At 39.5% G+C, this 17940-nt stretch overlaps 2 protein-coding genes across 3 annotated transcripts; one reads left to right on the top strand and one right to left on the bottom strand.

Moving 5' to 3' along the window:
* Positions 1-1464, top strand: LOC149827722 (putative ribose-5-phosphate isomerase 3, chloroplastic). Its single transcript, XM_090019569.1, has one exon. It carries the CDS (start codon positions 104-106, stop codon positions 971-973), a length of 870 nt encoding a protein of 289 aa, XP_089875695.1. The 5' UTR covers positions 1-103; the 3' UTR covers positions 974-1464.
* A 1939-nt stretch (positions 1465-3403) lies between these two features.
* LOC149827721 (uncharacterized) lies at positions 3404-10040 on the bottom strand. Of its 2 annotated transcripts, XM_090018227.1 has the most exons (6): positions 9853-10040; positions 8754-8903; positions 5283-5360; positions 4596-4721; positions 3878-3967; positions 3404-3605 (listed from the first exon to the last, which is right to left on the bottom strand). In XM_090018227.1, the coding sequence occupies exons 1-6, from the start codon at positions 9983-9985 to the stop codon at positions 3529-3531; spliced, it is 654 nt and encodes a 217-aa protein (XP_089874353.1). In that variant the 5' UTR covers positions 9986-10040; the 3' UTR covers positions 3404-3528. The 2 variants fall into 2 exon arrangements, with proteins under 2 accessions (XP_089874353.1, XP_089874352.1); XM_090018226.1 differs by lacking the exon at positions 3404-3605 and having other exon boundaries at positions 3682-3967.
* Between the last annotated feature and the right edge of the window lie 7900 nt (positions 10041-17940).

Below are 17940 nucleotides of genomic sequence, written 5' to 3'. Positions count from 1 at the left end.
CCTTCCCTTCTTCCCCCCTAACCTTTCGTCCCCTCATCCCATCATCATCAATTCATCCTCCCACCCACCAACCAATCCTATCACCACCACCACCACCACCACCATGGCATCCCTCTCATTCATCTCCACCACCACATCCTCCTCCTCCTCTCTCACCTTCCTTCGCTCCCTCCTCCCCCCCTCCTTATCACATTCTTCATCATTATCACTCCCACCATCATCATCATCATCAAGGAGATCCATCACAGCGATTCGTGCCTCCCTCTCCCAGGACGACTTGAAGCGCCTGGCCGCCGACAAGGCGGTGGGCTACGTCGAGAGCGGCATGGTGCTCGGCCTCGGCACCGGCTCCACCGCCGCCTTCGTGGTGGCGAAGCTCGGCGACCTCCTCTCCCGCGGCGAGCTCACCGACATCGTCGGCATCCCCACCTCGAAGCGCACCGCCGAGCAGGCCGCCTCCCTCGGCATCCCCCTCTCCGTCCTCGACGATCACCCCCGCCTCGACCTCGCCATCGACGGCGCCGACGAGGTCGATCCCGAGCTCAACCTCGTCAAGGGCCGTGGCGGCGCCCTCCTCCGAGAGAAGATGGTAGAGGCCGCCTCCGACCGCTTCGTAGTCGTCGTCGACGACTCCAAGCTCGTCGACGGCCTTGGCGGCAGCCGCCTTGCCGTCCCCATCGAGGTCGTCCCCTTCTGCTGGCGCTACAATCTCAACCGGCTCAAGGAGATCTTCAAGGAGGAGGGTTGCGAGGCCAAGCTGAGGCTGTCTGAATCGGGGAACGGGAAGCCCTACGTGACTGACAATTCAAACTACATTGTCGATCTCTTCTTCGAAACGCCCATCCGCCACCCCCGCGCCGCCGCGGCGGAGATCGCAGGGCTCGAGGGCGTCGTCGAGCACGGGCTCTTCCTCGACATGACCACCGCTGTCATCATTGCCGGGGCCTCTGGGGTTTCTGTCAAGACCAAGTGAGAATTTGGCGAGGAATTAGATTCGGGTAATTCCCGTTTTCTCGTTTTTCTTCAATGTTGTTGTTCTGGTTCCGTTGTTTTTCTGGGGCTTCAGTCCAATTGGGGAAGGTGGGAGTGATTGGAAGGAGTTGAATCGATGGGGGAAATTGGGTTGTTGCTTCTTGTTGGCTGTTCAGTAACTAAACTTCTCTGTGTTCTAGTGGCAATGCTGTAATTTAGCAGGGGAATTGGGTATCGCCATTTACCCGGCATTTTTCTTTGATCAATTTGGGTATTTCACAGTTGTTTACATCCTTTCACTCTTTGGATCTTTTTGGTTAATAAGTTTCTATATAGAAAGTTATCTCGATCACAAACTACCACCACTACTACTACTACTGCTGTTACTAATTGTTTTGTGTAATATGGGGTTGTTATGGTATGATGAGTTTTGTTCTGATAAATTGACTTGTTATTGTTCTTATTTAATAGTTCAACATTTCAAACTCAAAATGATAATCTTCCACCGCACATTTGATATTTCTGTAGGTTCATTCATCAGATGAACACTATAAATGTGTTAAGTTTCATGTTCATCTCCTTTCCGTATTCGCCCAAACTGCATAAGGGTAATCTCGAGTCAGATCAGGTGAAGGGGTGAGAAGTCTAGAAATTATATACAGTTAGAGATTGGGAAGAATGTAAACAGAGTAAATGCACAACTAGAAAAACCTGTGAGCAGGGAAAAAAAAGGATGGTGGAACACATTTGTAACAACAAGACTTGAAGCTTAAAATTTACATCGTTTTTATGTATCAAATATGGCTGTGCAAGCAACGGCTACTTGAATAGTTGTATATCTGAGCTCATAAAGGAGACATCATGATTAGCTTCAGAAGATGCAAAGATGAGGACAGTTTTTTTTATAGTCAAAGATGAGGACAGTTTTCCTGAGAGGAAACCAAATTTGTGAAAATGCCACAACCAATGTACTTGAGATGCTAATCTGGCTGATGTAACACTATACCTTTAGTCTTCTCGTTTGAAGTATAAAACTGTACATTGGAAGATATTTATGAACAAATTTTTGAAAAACAGACAAAATTCTTGCCAAATTTCTTAGGTGATGCATGAAGTACTGATAAACGGTGAACAATAATGCACAAAAGAAAGGGCCTTTTCTTTTAAAATAGGTGTCATGCTTCTATGTGTAAGTATGGAGGATCCATCTAAAAGAAACTGAAACAACGCTACTACTTTTGGATGTGAAGCTACGTGTTCTGCCAAGTTGCAACCTCTTGATGTTTTTGGGTATTTAGAGATGATGACCAACACAAACAAGAAAAGAATGTGAAGGACAAAAGGCACCTAGAACGGAAATATATTTATCATTGGTCTTTTGAACATTAACCAGAAGAGAACTTGAAGAACAAAATGACACACATTTAGCAGTGGTGTCCTTCCATGAATGGTAAACATGACTTCAGCTTGGTGTTTAGAGATTTTACTGAGAGGCTCTGAGAAAGTAGAAAAAATAACTCTTCCATGTTGAACCTAATTGTTCTCTTCTATTCATGCATCCATTAGTATGCAGAAGTTAGTCATCTCTTGTTTGGTTCTCTCTCTAGTCCGGTCCGGTTTGTCTTTTCTCTTCATCAATTTGTTTAAGACAGGAATTATATAGCCATTGTTGCCATGATGTTGAAAGAACATTATTAGCATCCATATTTCCTGTTTAATTTATATCGATATCACTATCTCTCTCTCTCTGTCTCATTGTGAGAACATTATTAGGATCCATGCAGTCTGGATAGATTTGTGCTATAAACTTGTGCACACGATTAGCAGTAATTGTAATATCAGCCTGAGCAAAGTCAAAATTCTCTGTTGTTGACAAGGTCTGTATCAGTAACAGAGTCCTTACGAAAATAGGTTTTAGCATCCTTTCAGAGGACGTGTCTCTGCATTTACTTGTATGCATGATTCATAATAATTCTAAAATCAGCATGAGTGAACAAAAATCTAGATTATTGATACGTGGTAAACCATGTCGGAGTCCAAAAGTAGACCTCATTTGTCCACCTTAATAATTTTCATATTCTGTGTCTGAACTTTTTCCTGGGAATCTTTTATTGAGAAGTCCTTTAATTTGTTTGAGAGCCCAAATGTTGTTATTTCCACAGAACAATTGTGATTGTGGTGTCCTTTGGTTTTAAATGCATTTCAGAACACCAAAACCATGTACAAAGAACTTTGTCTAAGTTCCACTTTCGAGAAACATGACCTAAGCAAATCAAAGCATATGACAAACAAAATTAACCTACATGACAAACACATTTATGGGGAAAATTCAATTTTTTTTACTAAAAAAATGAGGACAAGCTCTGATTCATCGAAATTGAACTCTTGGTTATCATGAAATTGACGGATGTTCTCCATATGTAATGAAAAATTGCCAAAGAAAGCATAAATTTTTTATAAGAGAAACTAATAAGCATGGCAATACCAATAACATTAAGAATAAAAACCACTTTTCTTTTGTACTGCCTCATTTTGTACAACGAGTGATGATCTCCTCTATATCATAGGAATCATGACTCCAAGCAGTGCCAAGATAATGATCCAGTTTATGCCCCTTGACAAACCTAAATCAGCTGAAACAATGTGAAACTTTAGTAATTTTCACTAATTGGCATCACACGCACACGCACCAACACACCTTCACACACACACATTCTCTCTCACACGGAGGGGAGCTGTTAACTTCCACGGCCATGGAGGATATTAACAAAGTCACTAAGTTTATGCATGGCTAGCATGAACATGCAACATTGAAAATGCACAACTCACCATTTCCTCAATGAGCACAGCTGAACATACAGAAAAAAAGAAAAACATAATGCAATAGCGTAAATGCGTGACTCACCTTTGCTGCTCGCTGGACTGCTGGCTGTTGGGGCTGTTGGTGATGATTGATTCCCAAGTCCAAGACTTGAGCACTCAGCTTCAAGAAAACCTGCGGGAATGCCGCCTCAGATCAGCCCAAATTAAAGCATATCACCAAATGGAAAACAAGCACCTAACATCATCCAAAAACAGTACTAGGACGAAGCCAGCATTGCAATGATGCCACCAGCAACATACATCTCAGCAGATAGATCACACTCAACACTTGGGGCAGTCATGTGGTTGGGCCAAAGTTACCGGAAGCGCCTAGGTGCATGGGGAAGCATGCTTCCACGAAGCGCATTTTGGAAGCGTGAAACATCGCGCATCTGAAACGTGCAGGGAAGCGCACTTCCCCCTCGCTTCCCCATTTTTTATTTATTTTTTTTATTTATTTTTTTATAGTTTTATTTTTTTTGCTTCCTCCTCGTTTTCGGTTCGCTTCGGAGACGGTTCGTAATTTTCTTCTAAGTCATCCCACGCTTCTCGCTTCCTAAAATTTTGAAAGTGCCTCGCTTCCCGCTCCCGCTTCCCGTATCGCTTCCCGCTCCCGCTTCTGAGTTGGGCCAGCAACTGCCATCTCTATTGAGCATCCTCTATCTCTGAGATGTATGATTGCAAGGGACTAAACTCATACCTACAATGCTTGGCTCTCATATAGGATCACATTGAAGATTGTAAGGAGCACGGTTACATACATTTACTGAAGCAGGGGAAGATGGTCACATTCAGAAGGTTGTCATAGCCCCCTATGCAGTCACACCTGTGCCCTAAATTTGAAGTCTTCACACAAGTCCCTTCTCCGCAGTATGTGTAGGTACATGCTGGACCATGCAAAAGTATTCTTAGTTAATAATTTATAGGCAGATCACTTCTAAGTTCTAATAATAAAATGGATATGAAAGATCGTGCTTTTAAAGGTAGGGTTTCTGCAAGAGCCTTTCTCTAGTATTACTGGTGATGATCATGACAAATGATGATGGTGGTAATGGCTGATGATGATAAAAATGCAAGATCAGATATATGAATACCGCCAAAAACGATGACACCTTTGATCTGTAGGATTCATGATGTTGTAGTGTAGAGCATGATGATTTAAACTTTTATAGTGATGGTGACATCCAGTGATTATGATGGTAGTGCTGACTGAGATACTATACATTTGTGATGATCATGATGGTACATGATGGTGATGATGGTCATGGCATGTGATAAAAGCGCATACAGTAATGTCTCAGTTATGCTAGATGCCGATGCTTCATGGTATAATGAATGGTGAATGAAAGTTGAATTGCTGATATCTTCGTAAGACTAACAATGTGACCTGTGCCCATTAGAGCTGTTGAGGCTATTCACTAGCAGGATATAAGGAACAAAAACTTTACGGTCTAAAAGAGAAGAAGGTGGGTGTGGGGGAGCCGGAGCTGGAGCGGAAGGCCGACTGCAATGAAAATCCACGGTGCCTGAAATTACAGAGATGAACTTCATCAATTGTGAGCAAGAAAAGACCAGAGAAAATGTAACTGCAACAAATTTTAGTTGAATATTCACAATTTTCCATTCCATTTTTATTCTACATCTGGAAGTGGTAAAAAGATAGGAAAACTCTGCATAAATATGAAAACAAAATCTTCCCATGTTCCAAGCGAGTGACAATTTTTTCATACTTAGACAAATTTTGCATCTTTGAACAATTTTCACATCCATACATATGAAAGCTCTGCCAGAAATGTGAAAATTAGAATGTTATGTGATTTCAAATGAGAAAAAAAATCTTAGTATGTGGGAATTTTTTTTTCACGTAATGAGTTGAAATTTTTTTCTTGGACAGATTCTTGCACCTGTAATATATTTTCAGTTGTGCATCTCATACTTCTTAGCTTTTCTATGATTTTCTTTTACCATTGCCAAACGTGACCTTGGAGTATATTTTCTAAATTTCTCAATATCTTTTTATTTTTTAATTAATCCCCTGATTGCTCCCTGATATTGCAGACATGGCAGTACTAAGGTGTTTTTCTTGGCTTTTATATATGACTTGAAGTTGCCGTTATACCATATTTTCTCTCTTTATTTCTTAAAAATCGTGACGTGAAAATAAAGGAAAAGGGTTACCATCTCTTCCATATCATGCCTCGGATATAGCATGAGCTGCGATACAAATCTTGTTCCCTGGATTTTCTTTGGTAGGGAAAATCTCACAACAAATTGAAAGTTCTTTGTTCTTTGACAAAAATATCAGGACAATCTCTATATATTTATAATTTAAAACTAAAAATGAAAGAATTATAAGAATACTAAAAGGGATTTAAAACTATAAAAATCATGATGATATTGCAATATGTTGGAGATAGGTGAGATTTTGAAAAAACCTTGTGTTATTTTCTGGGATTTTGTCAGCTCGCGAATATCTCTTAAAAAATATCATGAAATTTTCAAAATCTAAGCCGTATTTGTGACTATGGTGGGGGCCTCCATGCTTAGATCACATCCTCTGATTAAATGAACGCTTAGGTTTAAAGTCTAGTCCTTTAAACTCATACTTAAATGATCATATCTAGCAAACAGTAAGACTGGTGAGACCTGGATCCATTTGGTCAGTCTTTGCTCCAGATCCACCAGAAGGTCCAGAACTCAACCTAGACTGGAGTTGGACCCATTGACACTGAATCATAAAGCATGCCCACTTGACCGTGGTGGCCTTAACCTTCCAGCATTGTGATCTCAATTGATGGTTGCCAAACAATGAAAAAAGTTGAAACAAGAAAATTTCTTGATTTACTCTTTCAAAAAAAAGAAAATTTCTTGATTTACAGATCACTTTTCCACACACAAAAAAAAAGTTGTCAGGCTTTTTGTTCACACTATAAAGAAAAGTTGTGTAAGGAATTTGCATCTGTTTGGATACAAAGAAAATGACTTCTCTAGCAACCCTCTTCTTTTTGCAAGCCGTTTGTGGGATGGCTTGTGTTCAGCAGGTAAAGCACTCATTCAAACTCGGAAAATAGGCTGGGCAAGCCGAATACAAACAATGGGTGTTCAGCTCAGCTCATTAATTAGTAATAAATATACTTTTTTTTTTAAGGCAAGCTGGGGTTAGGCAGACCCCCCACCAGTCATACAACCGTACCAAAGAGTATAGATGGTTGAAATGTTGAACTTGAAAGCAATAATTTTGGAGGTAAAATCCTATTGGTTACAAGTTTGAAACAAAGTGATTAATTTGTAAATGGACAACTTTGAGCTTTGCTCAGTAGATTGAGTTCAAATTCTAGTATTTTCAATTTTTCAAATTAATTATAATTTTGTTTATAAAGGTGCCAGGGTTCAACATGAGCTCAAGCTCATTGGTTCACCACAAGAACGAGCAACAACTTCAGTTCTGTTAGTTCAGCTCATTTACCAGCTTATTCATAATTAAGGTTGTATGAGCCCAGTGCACGTTTCCTTGTGGTGGGACGTTGCAGGTTCAAACCCCAGTTTTACGTTGAATAATGACTGGTGGGGGTCTGCCTAAACCCAGCTTGCCTTAAAAAAAGAAAGGCTCCCTACTGGAACCATGACCCAGCATAAGGTCTGTATGGGTTCAAAGATAAAACACATTTAAGTTTGGGTGGGCACAGATTGAGGTGATCTTGGCTGGAGTTTTTTTTTTTTTTTGAATTTACAAATCGAAGAAACCACACCCAGCATGAAGACCTGGTTGCATTGGCTCAGCCTGCCATTCCTACCGTCATCGTGCCGGCAACGTAAAACTCTAAGGCTAGGACCCCTGCCCTGGGGCCTATGCTATGCATTGGCTTGCACAGAGGGAAGCTACCCATGAAAATCAAACCCTGACTGATCATCTAGCAGCCAAGGCCCCACCCCGCTACGCCAACCCTCCTTGGAGCTTGGCTGCAATGGCCGGTGCCTCCTTAGTTTTTTATGCCTAACACTTGCTCATGGAAATGTTCTTTTAAAAACATTTCTGAGTATGTGGTATAGAGCCCACATAATAAATGCAAATAGAGATCTTTCCTCCAAAATAGGTATAAACCTCCCTATATGGAGAAGCACTTAGTTTTACTTAGGTGTGATATAATAAACACCCAGAACCATTTTTTTTTTTTTGAAAAGCAAGCAGAACAGCTGCCCCATGTGGTAGAAGGATTCGATCCAAGGCCTTCTGCTTGACAGAGGACCACATGGGATACCACCTCTGTGGTGGCATTTCTTTTGTTTTCATCCAAAGAAAGCCTCTTTCTTTTGAAAGAGAGCAGAAGCGAGAAGCGATGTATTTGAAAATGTATAGGAAATGGGAAGCGAGAAATAAAATAAAAAAATATAAGAACACAAATAAAAACTAAAATAAAAGTAACTATTTTTAAATTTCATGATATTTTATTGTAAGAATTAATTTTTTAACAAAATCTAAAAATGATAGACTGCCAATTTAAAGAAAACACGTAGGAGTGAGTGAGAAGAGTGAGAGGAAACACATAAAAAACAAGAAAAATAAAGTGAGAGAACATGTAAGAAGCACATATCAAGAGTGGAAAATATAAGAAAATTGTGGGAGAATCTGGTCAAATTTTGGAAGCCAAGAGTATCGGACTTCCAAAGCCAGTTATCGGACCCATTTTGACAAGAAAGCCGTCTTTTGCATTTATTATGCGGGTCCTACCACATATTTAATTTCTTATGAACATGTTTGTTTCATCCCTTCTAAGAAAGAAGCCTTATTTCTTATGAAAGTCTTTTTCGTAGGAAAGGTAAGAAACAAAACATGCGAGTGAGGCTAGAAGATTTTGCAAAGATAATCAAATGACCAAATGACCCTCAAGAACATATAAAGAGACAAGGTTGATACTCACAATTAGGGATGACGCAGGGCAGAAACTCAAAAGCGCTTGAGTTGATGAGTTTTGTCCAACCCTCTTGACACTCACACACGAACGGAATGATATGGTCGCTTGTGACTCTGCAACTGCCCTTCCCACAATCTATGCCTTTGCATGCATCATCTACCAACAAAACACACACATACAAACAACTTCATTCCTTTAGGAAAACCATGTGACAAGGACAGACCATTTTTTGGCCTACTCTGTAGTGACACGACATGACACGGTGAAACATGTGACACGCTCAAAATGTAAATAGTAGTTTTAAATAATACTTTGAAACAATGAATACACGGAATTTTCTATTCAACTAAATACTAAGAAATCTGTTTGCCATTATGCCCTATTTTTCAGAAAAAAAAAACTTGGGGCACTCGGCGTTCCCAAATTCTACCAAGTCACCAATGAGGGCTCAGCTTGTTTAGTAGGAGCAGCTAATGCACGTCTCCTTGTATTGGGACGTTGCAGGTTCAAAACCCAATGGTATAGTTGTATAAGTGGTAGGGGGTCAGACTAACCCCAGCTTGCCTTAAAAAAAAAAACTTGTACCAAGTCAGGCTGGTCGTGACATGGGTTGAATGGTGAGATCACACACACAATGTCACAACCCCATTGTCATAACCAAGTGTTCGGACGCTTGTAGTGTGGTCGATAAAACCGGGATAAGTTGGGATATTGCAAGTATAGGTCACTGTAATTTCCCAAACATATCCCACTTTTCTAGATAAGTGTGTGCATCCAAACACGGCTATTGTCATTTCAAGATGACCAAGGGACAGATCGGTCATCTTCTCTTCTACAAAACTGGGTTCCCATCAATCATTTCGAAAAATGACAATCATGTCCTCCACTGATTCGGCACACAGCCAAGGACAGAGGAGACCATTTCCTTCGAAGCTGAACACCTCGGTTCTCTGTGGAGTGGAGTACGACCGTCCATCTTGGGGATGAACCGCCGTGACGTTCTCCCCCAGATGGACAACACGGTATCGGAGACGGAAAGTTTTCCGGCGAGAAAAGGAATTGAGCAGGAAGTAAAAACGAACAAGAGAATGAGAGAAGGAATTACGGAGAAGCGGGGAGAAAACCGGCGAGTCCAACAAGTCGAACGCTTCCGCGGCGTGGAAGAGAATGTGGAGGATGGTCGCCGGAAAACAGATTCCGGTGAGCACCATGGCTGTCGTTCCCTTCCTCATCCTCATCCTCTCTCCGGGAAGGGAAGCGTTCGGGATTCCGTGTGGGGGAGTTGAGGACGGTTGAGACTTGAGAGCGTGGAATTCTCGGATGTTCAAATTCCTTATATAAATGCCTCTCCGTGGTACTTTGGTAATTTTTCTATTTGTTCCTTTACCGTTGTTTGTAATCTAGACGGTATTATCCTTTGACTCTTGAAATGACCATAATAGCCTTCCTTTTGTCTATCGTTCCATGGGCCCATAACAATAGTGGGTATGGGGTCTGGACCACCGTCAGGCGGCTTTAATGCAGTATAACAAATTATATTCTGATGTTTTAATATGTTTAAACTTTTTTCAATATAATTTAATATTATTTTTCATTTTTTTCAAAAAATAAAATTTTAATTTATCACAGGTCGATTCTTGTGGTTTTGAATAGGGATGCAAATAGGTTGGATCCATGGTGGAGCTTTCGCAATTTTGGGCTGTTCGGAATTTGATTCCCGATTCTAATCCCCATGCATTTTAGTTTGATCCGGGTTGGAAAGGCTTGCAACCCTAGTTTTGAGTATCCAACTCTAAACCAAGAAAAGGATCAAATCAAATTGGTTTAGAGACATGTGTATCTTATATGAATTTTGGATTCTTATTTTGCGATCATTAGGTGCAATACAATTTGCACAAATAAAAGTGATGCCCCATCTAGTTGCACGACACGTGTTGTCGGGCCCCACAAACATATAGGCACCGGCTAAGCTTTTGTGAGGCCAACGCCGCGAATCGCACACGTGTTGCGCGGACAGAGACGTCATTTTTTTTCTTGTGCAATTACATTGTACCTGATCCTACTTATTTAGGGTGGGATTCGAGATTCAGTGTTTGTTTACCTTGAATTTCAACCAATGTCTATGTCAGATACAATGCACACATAAGAGATTCAAGGTATTCAAACGCACCATTAAACATCAGTCAATCTTGGTCTTGTCAACAAGATTGGCACAGTGGGATGCTGGGGGGAGGTAGGTCGCAAGGCAGGCGGTCTATGTTCAAATCTCATGGGCGTCATCCCTTGCCCAAGCTGAAGTGAAACTACTCTTTCGGGCCAAAGAATAAACCCATGCAGTTTTATGTTGTTAGTACAGTGATGCTAAGTTAGCACCGTGAGGTCTTTAATCTTTGGGGTGGTTTCTCGGTGTAAATATAAAAAAAAAATCAAGAGAACCCACCCTACGGATTGACTTATTATTATTATTATTATTATTTATTCACTGAGAACTAGATCACTTATGCAGGATTGCCTTGTTATCATTTCATTGTTCACAACAAGGTTTGAAAACTCGCCAAGTCAACTTGACTTAGTTGACTCGGCCCGAATCATCATGAATCAAAATCCAGTACAAGTCATTTTTGTACAAAACTCGACCCAGTCATGGGCTTGTATCTGGCAAAGTATTAGTATGCTGCATTTGTTGATGCATCCAGAACCTGCTCAAAGCATGTCCTTCCAAGGCTCGACCCAGCTCGTGACAATTGACTTGGCGAGTCATGAGCTTGTGGCTGGCAAGTTCGCAAGGCCTGGGCACAAATATTGACTGGGTCGTAAGGCCCATAATCTGAATAGCGTTGGACCAAAAGCCTAGCAATATAGGGACCCTACTCTTTGGCCCAAATTCTAGGTTGAAATGGGACTGTCTAGACCCGGTTGGATGAAGCCAACACATTTGCACCACTCCCTGGGCTCATCCACACCAACTAGACTTAAGCACGGCGCAGACCGAGTTAACCAAGACTCTGCGAGGTTCATCACTAGTCAGGCTTTGGTCAGAGTTGGTATGCTAATCTGATCCTAGTTGCAGTCCGGGCCTGGCCCCTGGGTTGCCTGGAGATGGGGGTATTTTGGTTATTAAAAAGTCAAAGGACAAGACTGTCATTTTTTTGGTAGATGGCACCGTCAAGAACTTACTAACTACTACGTGGGTCCCGCGTTGGAGTTGTTTAAGGAATTTATGTCACTGGAGAAACTGAAGTGACAAAAATACCCTAACTGGATAGAATGGATCCACTCGACCAACCTTTCAGATAAAACGGGTCGGACCAGGCGTAAGTATGGGTCCAACTGGTCTAATATCTTTGGATCTGGATCCAACATGGCATGTCACAGGTCCATGCTTCTTATATACATCCAAGTTTTTTTTCTTTTGATTATTTTGGGAAAATATACAAGCAAGTGATTTCGACTTTTTTCCTGGATTTCTGAGTAGGACCTAGACATTGGATGTATACATATGTAGTTGCATTTGATACTTATCTGACTGATATGCTAACCCGACCGGTCCATCTTCGTTCAGATCTAGGCATTATTGAATCCTAACTAATCAGATTCAGATTCACAGTAAGATGGAAAAGGTAAAACCGAATCCAGATCTGACTATCTAATTGGATATATTTTACATGTAATTGGGTCAGATTATACATTGGACATAGATTTGGATACGTAGCTGCATACCAAATATGAATATGATTATTAATTTTATAATACTTTGTTTACTGAATCCTATTAATTCATTCATATTTAGTTGGATATCTGGCCTAGGGAAAGGGGGCCGTCTAACCAAAAGAAGGTTCAAAATCTACAACTAATGATAATGGTTTCATTCTCTAATGATCGAGTTTTTCATGGACCGGACTTTACATATTGGATTTTTATCGAGCGACATGTTTTGGATTATTATTTTTTGATGTTTAGATGCATTTTTTAAAGCGCTAAAAATCAACAGTCCACAATACTTTGTAATGTAAAGTTTTAAATGCAGTGTAAGTCATCCATTTTTCATGTTTCAAAAAACATGTCAACATGTCATAATGTATTCATGTAAAGCATATTTATTAATAAATAAATTATAAAGAACAAATATATGACGTCCGATCGATGAGATGCTCAAGCATTGGAAAGCTGTCTGATCATAAACATATATAAAGAACAAATATATGTCATCATCGTTGTAGATTTTGGACCTTCCTTTAGCAATATCCTATTTGTAACAGGGGTGTCAGTTGATCAGATTCAGGTGCAAATGAGTCAGATTTGGGTTGAATCATGCCAGATCCAAATCCAAAATATGAACAGTAGTTCTAAATCCAAATCCAAATCTGATCCCAAGAGGCAAGATTGAATCCAGATCTGTACTATATGTGATAATAGCGGATCCAATAAAAAAAACTATGTACATATAAAAATTACGAATGGATTGGATTTTGATTTGATTCTAGATTAAATTTGACTTGCAATAGTGATCCAAATCTGAAAACAATTTGATTTAACAAATCCAAATCCAATCTGAATACACATAAGGAACTTACTTCAAGGAACCGAATCCGGTAATAACATGTCGGACATGGATCAGACATCCAACCCCTTTCCGACACCCCTAATTTGTGTGGTTGCATGCTAGCATGGACTTGGGTTAGATCTCCTGTCAAGATCCAATCTTCAATCAATATTGACCTCTTTATTGCAGGCTAAATCCCAGGGCATTTTCACTATTTCAAGTATTTCAAAAGGTACTTTGCAGAACGATGATAAATTTTGGTATGGGGTTGTGAGGCAGATGTTTGATCAGATTTCAGATCACACAGTTTTATAATCAACAGCATGAACGAAATCAGATATTCATGATAGACAGTCGATCAAAACATAAACATAGAGCAAACATGTCGAAATCCGTAATATACCAAAATTCAGACACATGCCTATGAATAAAGAGATGCAAAGAACATAATATAAACAACAGAAACATGTTAACATTATATAATAGGCTAAGGCTTTACTCCACTTAGAGAAAATTCACCCTCACATACGGTGCAAATAGGGTCCGACATCCTTCCTCCAGGATATAATAGCCTCGACGATCTGGATCGGTGCACTCCGATGGTGGGTTATCCTTCGAAGACAACCTCTCGAAACCACTGTTGCAGAAAACCCTTTCCGGGAAAATTTAGGAGAAAGAGAGGGAGAGAGCAGCAACAGAGAGAGAAAAAACCATCCAAATAACACAGAAAATCGGGGCAAAAAGATCATTGGTCTTGATTGGATATGGTCCTAAAGGGCCAATTACTTGAGCCTGAGCCCGCACGTGTGTGGTAGTCATCCCAACCCCTTGTTCTTTGGAACAAGTGTTAGAGTCTCCATATAGGTTATAAAGCCCATAACATTCTTGAAACTCTTCAATATAGGACTATTCAACATCATCAAGTCCAAACACACTCCAAAAAGAGTGGTCCCCAATGTTTTTCATTATTTGGATTCCCTCATCTTTCTTTCCTACATCCAACATTCCCTCACAAATTCAAAGAATGAAAACAAGAGAAAACCAATATGCAAGATAGAGTAATCTGCAGCAGGACATATCATGCTTTCAGTAATGGTACCTTCCAGTTTGAACCACTACCTTAGTTGACTAACTTTACCCCCACAGGAACGAAGTGAACTAAAGTCTTGAACTTGAACCTTTGGTGTAGGAGTGTCCATTAGTAACAACACGATAAAGGTTCTAGTTATAATCTTTAAGGGTGACGCGATTAAAGACCATGTGCCCGAATCCTGTTTCATGAGTGACTTCAGGAATAACCCAATTCCTTAAACTGCGGCCACACAGTCATACTCACATAGGTGGGCTTCTCTAGAGATGCACTGCTAACATCTCGCCTAGAAGGCTTTGAACCCATTCAGAGTTTTAACTCTTGCTTAACTTGCAGCTACAACACATTTTCAGAGTAATCAGGGGAACAAACACAGATACTTAGTATCACATAAATAAGGTGCTATCTAGTTCACCCTACAACTTATTATTACCACATTGAACTTACTTTGTGGGATCTCCACTCAGATAGGTTGGGTTGCTACTGTAGATGAACTACTGATGGGTTTCAGTGTCATTCTCGCTCTGGATTTTAGGACTAATGACTTATCTAGTCCTTTCGTTAATGGATCAATTGTGTTCTCTTTGGATCTAACATAGTCCACAACAACCACTAACTAAGACACCAGTTCCCTTACAGATTTTATTCTGACTTGGATGTGTATCTTCTGCTTTTGATTATATTTTGTACTTTTGATTTTTGCAATTGTGGTCATATTGTCACAATGCACAGATATTGCAAGAATTGGTTTGCTCATTAAAGGAAGTTTCTCAAGAAGTTCATTTAACCATTCAGCTTTCATTCTTGTGACATCTAAAGCATAGAGCTCAGCCTCAAAAGTAGACAGAGACAAGATGGTTTGCTTTACTGATCTCCAGGCGACTGTGCTGCCACCCAAGGTAAATACATACCCTATTACGCCATAACTCCCAGAGTTCATGGCTATCTAGCTCGCATCACTATATCCCTCAAGAATGCTAGGGAATCTTTTGTAATGCAAACTCAAGGAAATAGTTCCTTTCAGGTATCTAAGTACCCTATCCAATGCCTTTCAATAAGTGCGATTTGGACAACTTGTGTATCTACTTAATTTTGTCACGGAGAACGAAATATTCGGTCTCGTGCAATTTGCAAGATACATCAAACTTCCAATAATCTGGGAATACCTTAATTGAGACATAGGGATATCAGTCATATTCTTATAAAGAGGAATAAAAGGGTCGTATGGAGTTGCTACAGATCTCCCTTGGTTATAACCAATTTTTTCAAGTACTTCCTCAACATAATGAGATTGAGAAATAACTATACCATCAGCTGAACGAGTCAGCTTTAAGCCTAAGATTATATTTGCAATACCCATATCCTTCATATCAAACTTACTACTAAGAAACGACTTTGTCTCATTCACAATTCTCATATTGGAACCAAATAATAGAATATCATCTACATATAGGCATAAAATGATACATGCATCATTTTTAACTTTGCAATAAACACATTTATCAGATTCATTGACAACAAAGCCAAATGATAAAATAACATTATCAAACTTCTCATGCCATTGTTTAAAAGCTTGTTTTAGTCCATATAATGACTTAACAAGCGTATAAACTTTGTTTTCATTACCAGGAGCTACATAACCCTTAGGTTGATCCATATAGATCTCTTCTTCAAGATTGCCTTGCAAAATGACAGTCTTCACGTCCATTTGATGAACCGAGAGATCATAAATAAAAGTCAATGCAATAAGCACCCTAATTATGGTCATTTGGGTAACCAGAGAATATGTATCAAAATAATATATTCCCTCATTTTGTTTGAACCCCTTGGCAATCAGTCTCGCCTTGTACTTGTCAATGGATCAATCTGGTTTTAACTTCTTCTTAAAGATCCATTTGCACCCAATAGTAGAACTACCAATAGGGAGGTCAACCAGTTTTCAAGTGTCATTAGAGACAATTGAGTTTATTTCACTCTTTATGGTTTCTTTCTAATGCCTTGCCTCAAGAGAAGCCATTGCATCTCAGAAAGTGGGAGGATCATCCTCGATAAGGTAAGTGATAAAATCACTTTCTAAATCCTTGGTAATTCGTGATCTCTTGCTTCTTCTTGGTTCAGCCACTTTCTCAGACTCAATTAGTCTAAAGTGGAAACAAGATGACTCAACCCCCACATCTGTCATCCTTTCCACATGTTTGGGAATGAAACCAGAAGTTGAAGGTACATCTAAAGAAGAAAGATTCTGGGGTACACCAACTTTCATGGGAAATATATCCTCAAAGAATGTAGCTTCTCGAAGCTCAACAATAGAGTTTACATTTATGCCAGATATCTCAGACTTAATTACCAAGAACTTATAGGCATAACTGTTTTCTACATAACCCAAAAAGACAACATCTATGGTTTTAGGACCCAGCTTCTTCATGTTGTACTCTGGGACAAATACCTTTGCAAGGCACCCCCACACTTTAAGGTATTTCAAGCTAGATTTTCTATTTCTCCAGAGTTTAAAAGAGCTACTCTCATTATGCTTCTAAGGAACTCTATTCAAAATATGACAAACCGTATTCAGAGCATCCCCCCACATATAGGTAGGTAATGCAGAACTCTCTAGTAGAGCATTTATCATGGCAGTTAGGGTTCTATTCTTCCTTTCTGCAATCCCATTAGATTGAAGAGAATATGGAGCGATAAACTCATGAACTATGCCAATATATTTGCAATATTCATCAAGTTTGTTAGAGGTATATTCTCTCCCTCTATTAGACCTCAGTCTTTTAAGTTTTCTACCAGTTTGTGTTTCTGCTTTATTCTTAAAAATAAGAAACTTATCAAAAGCTCCATCTTTTGATTTTAGCAGATACACATAACAGTATTTAGTGCCATCATCTATAAAAGTGATAAAATACTTTTTATGATTTCTGGTTAACACTCAATTAAACTCACAGATATCTGTGTGCATCAGATCCAATATTTCAGAATCTCTAACAATCATATGGAATGGTTTCCTACATTGTTTTGCTTGCACAAAAATTTTATATTTTTTAGTTTTATCTATGGAATGCTCAAGAATCATTTTCAAGTTCATCATGCATTTTACAGAATTGAAATTCACATTACCTAATCTATTATGCCACAAATCAGATGATTCTATGTTATAAGAAACATTAGACAATGAATCACAAGAAACATCATTCTCTAATTTATTACTGCAAATATGTTCAACTCGAAGTTTAAACAAATCATCATCTAATTACCTCTTGCCAATAAAGGTTTTAGAATGTAAAATAACAACTTTATTACATTTAAAGTTAAGTTCATAAACCTCTCTAACAAGACATGAACCACTTAAAATGTTCCTTCTAACTACAGGCACATGGTGCACTCTGTGTAAAGATAAAACTCGTCCTAAAGAGAACTTCAAATTCATGCGTCCAATCCCTAACACCTTTGCAACCGTTGAATTGCCCATAGTCACAGATCTGCCTGCAACAACCTGGTATGAAACAAAGACAGACTTATCAGCACAAACGTGCACATTAGCCCCAGTGTCAACCAGT

Source organism: Nuphar pumila, chromosome 10 (genome assembly GCF_984573655.1).
Source record: "Nuphar pumila chromosome 10, dmNupPumi1.hap1.1, whole genome shotgun sequence".
Lineage (NCBI taxonomy): Eukaryota > Viridiplantae > Streptophyta > Magnoliopsida > Nymphaeales > Nymphaeaceae > Nuphar > Nuphar pumila.
Note: the sequence above shows the minus strand (reverse complement) of the source record. Positions and strands in the feature narration are given on the sequence as shown.

What these genes read in the sequence shown, in the direction of transcription:
- LOC149827721 (XM_090018226.1), bottom strand. Translation starts at nt 9,985, where the DNA reads ATGAGGATGAGGAAGGGAACGACAGCCATGGTGCTCACCGGAATCTGT. An exon ending in GCCCTGCGTCATCCCTAATT is followed by an intron (nt 5,361 to 8,753) that starts GTGAGTATCAAC and finishes CTGTAATTTCAG; the next exon opens with GCACCGTGGATTTTCATTGC. An exon ending in ACCTTCTTCTCTTTTAGACC is followed by an intron (nt 4,722 to 5,282) that starts GTAAAGTTTTTG and finishes TGCATGGTCCAG; the next exon opens with CATGTACCTACACATACTGC.
- LOC149827722 (XM_090019569.1), top strand. Translation starts at nt 104, where the DNA reads ATGGCATCCCTCTCATTCATCTCCACCACCACATCCTCCTCCTCCTCT.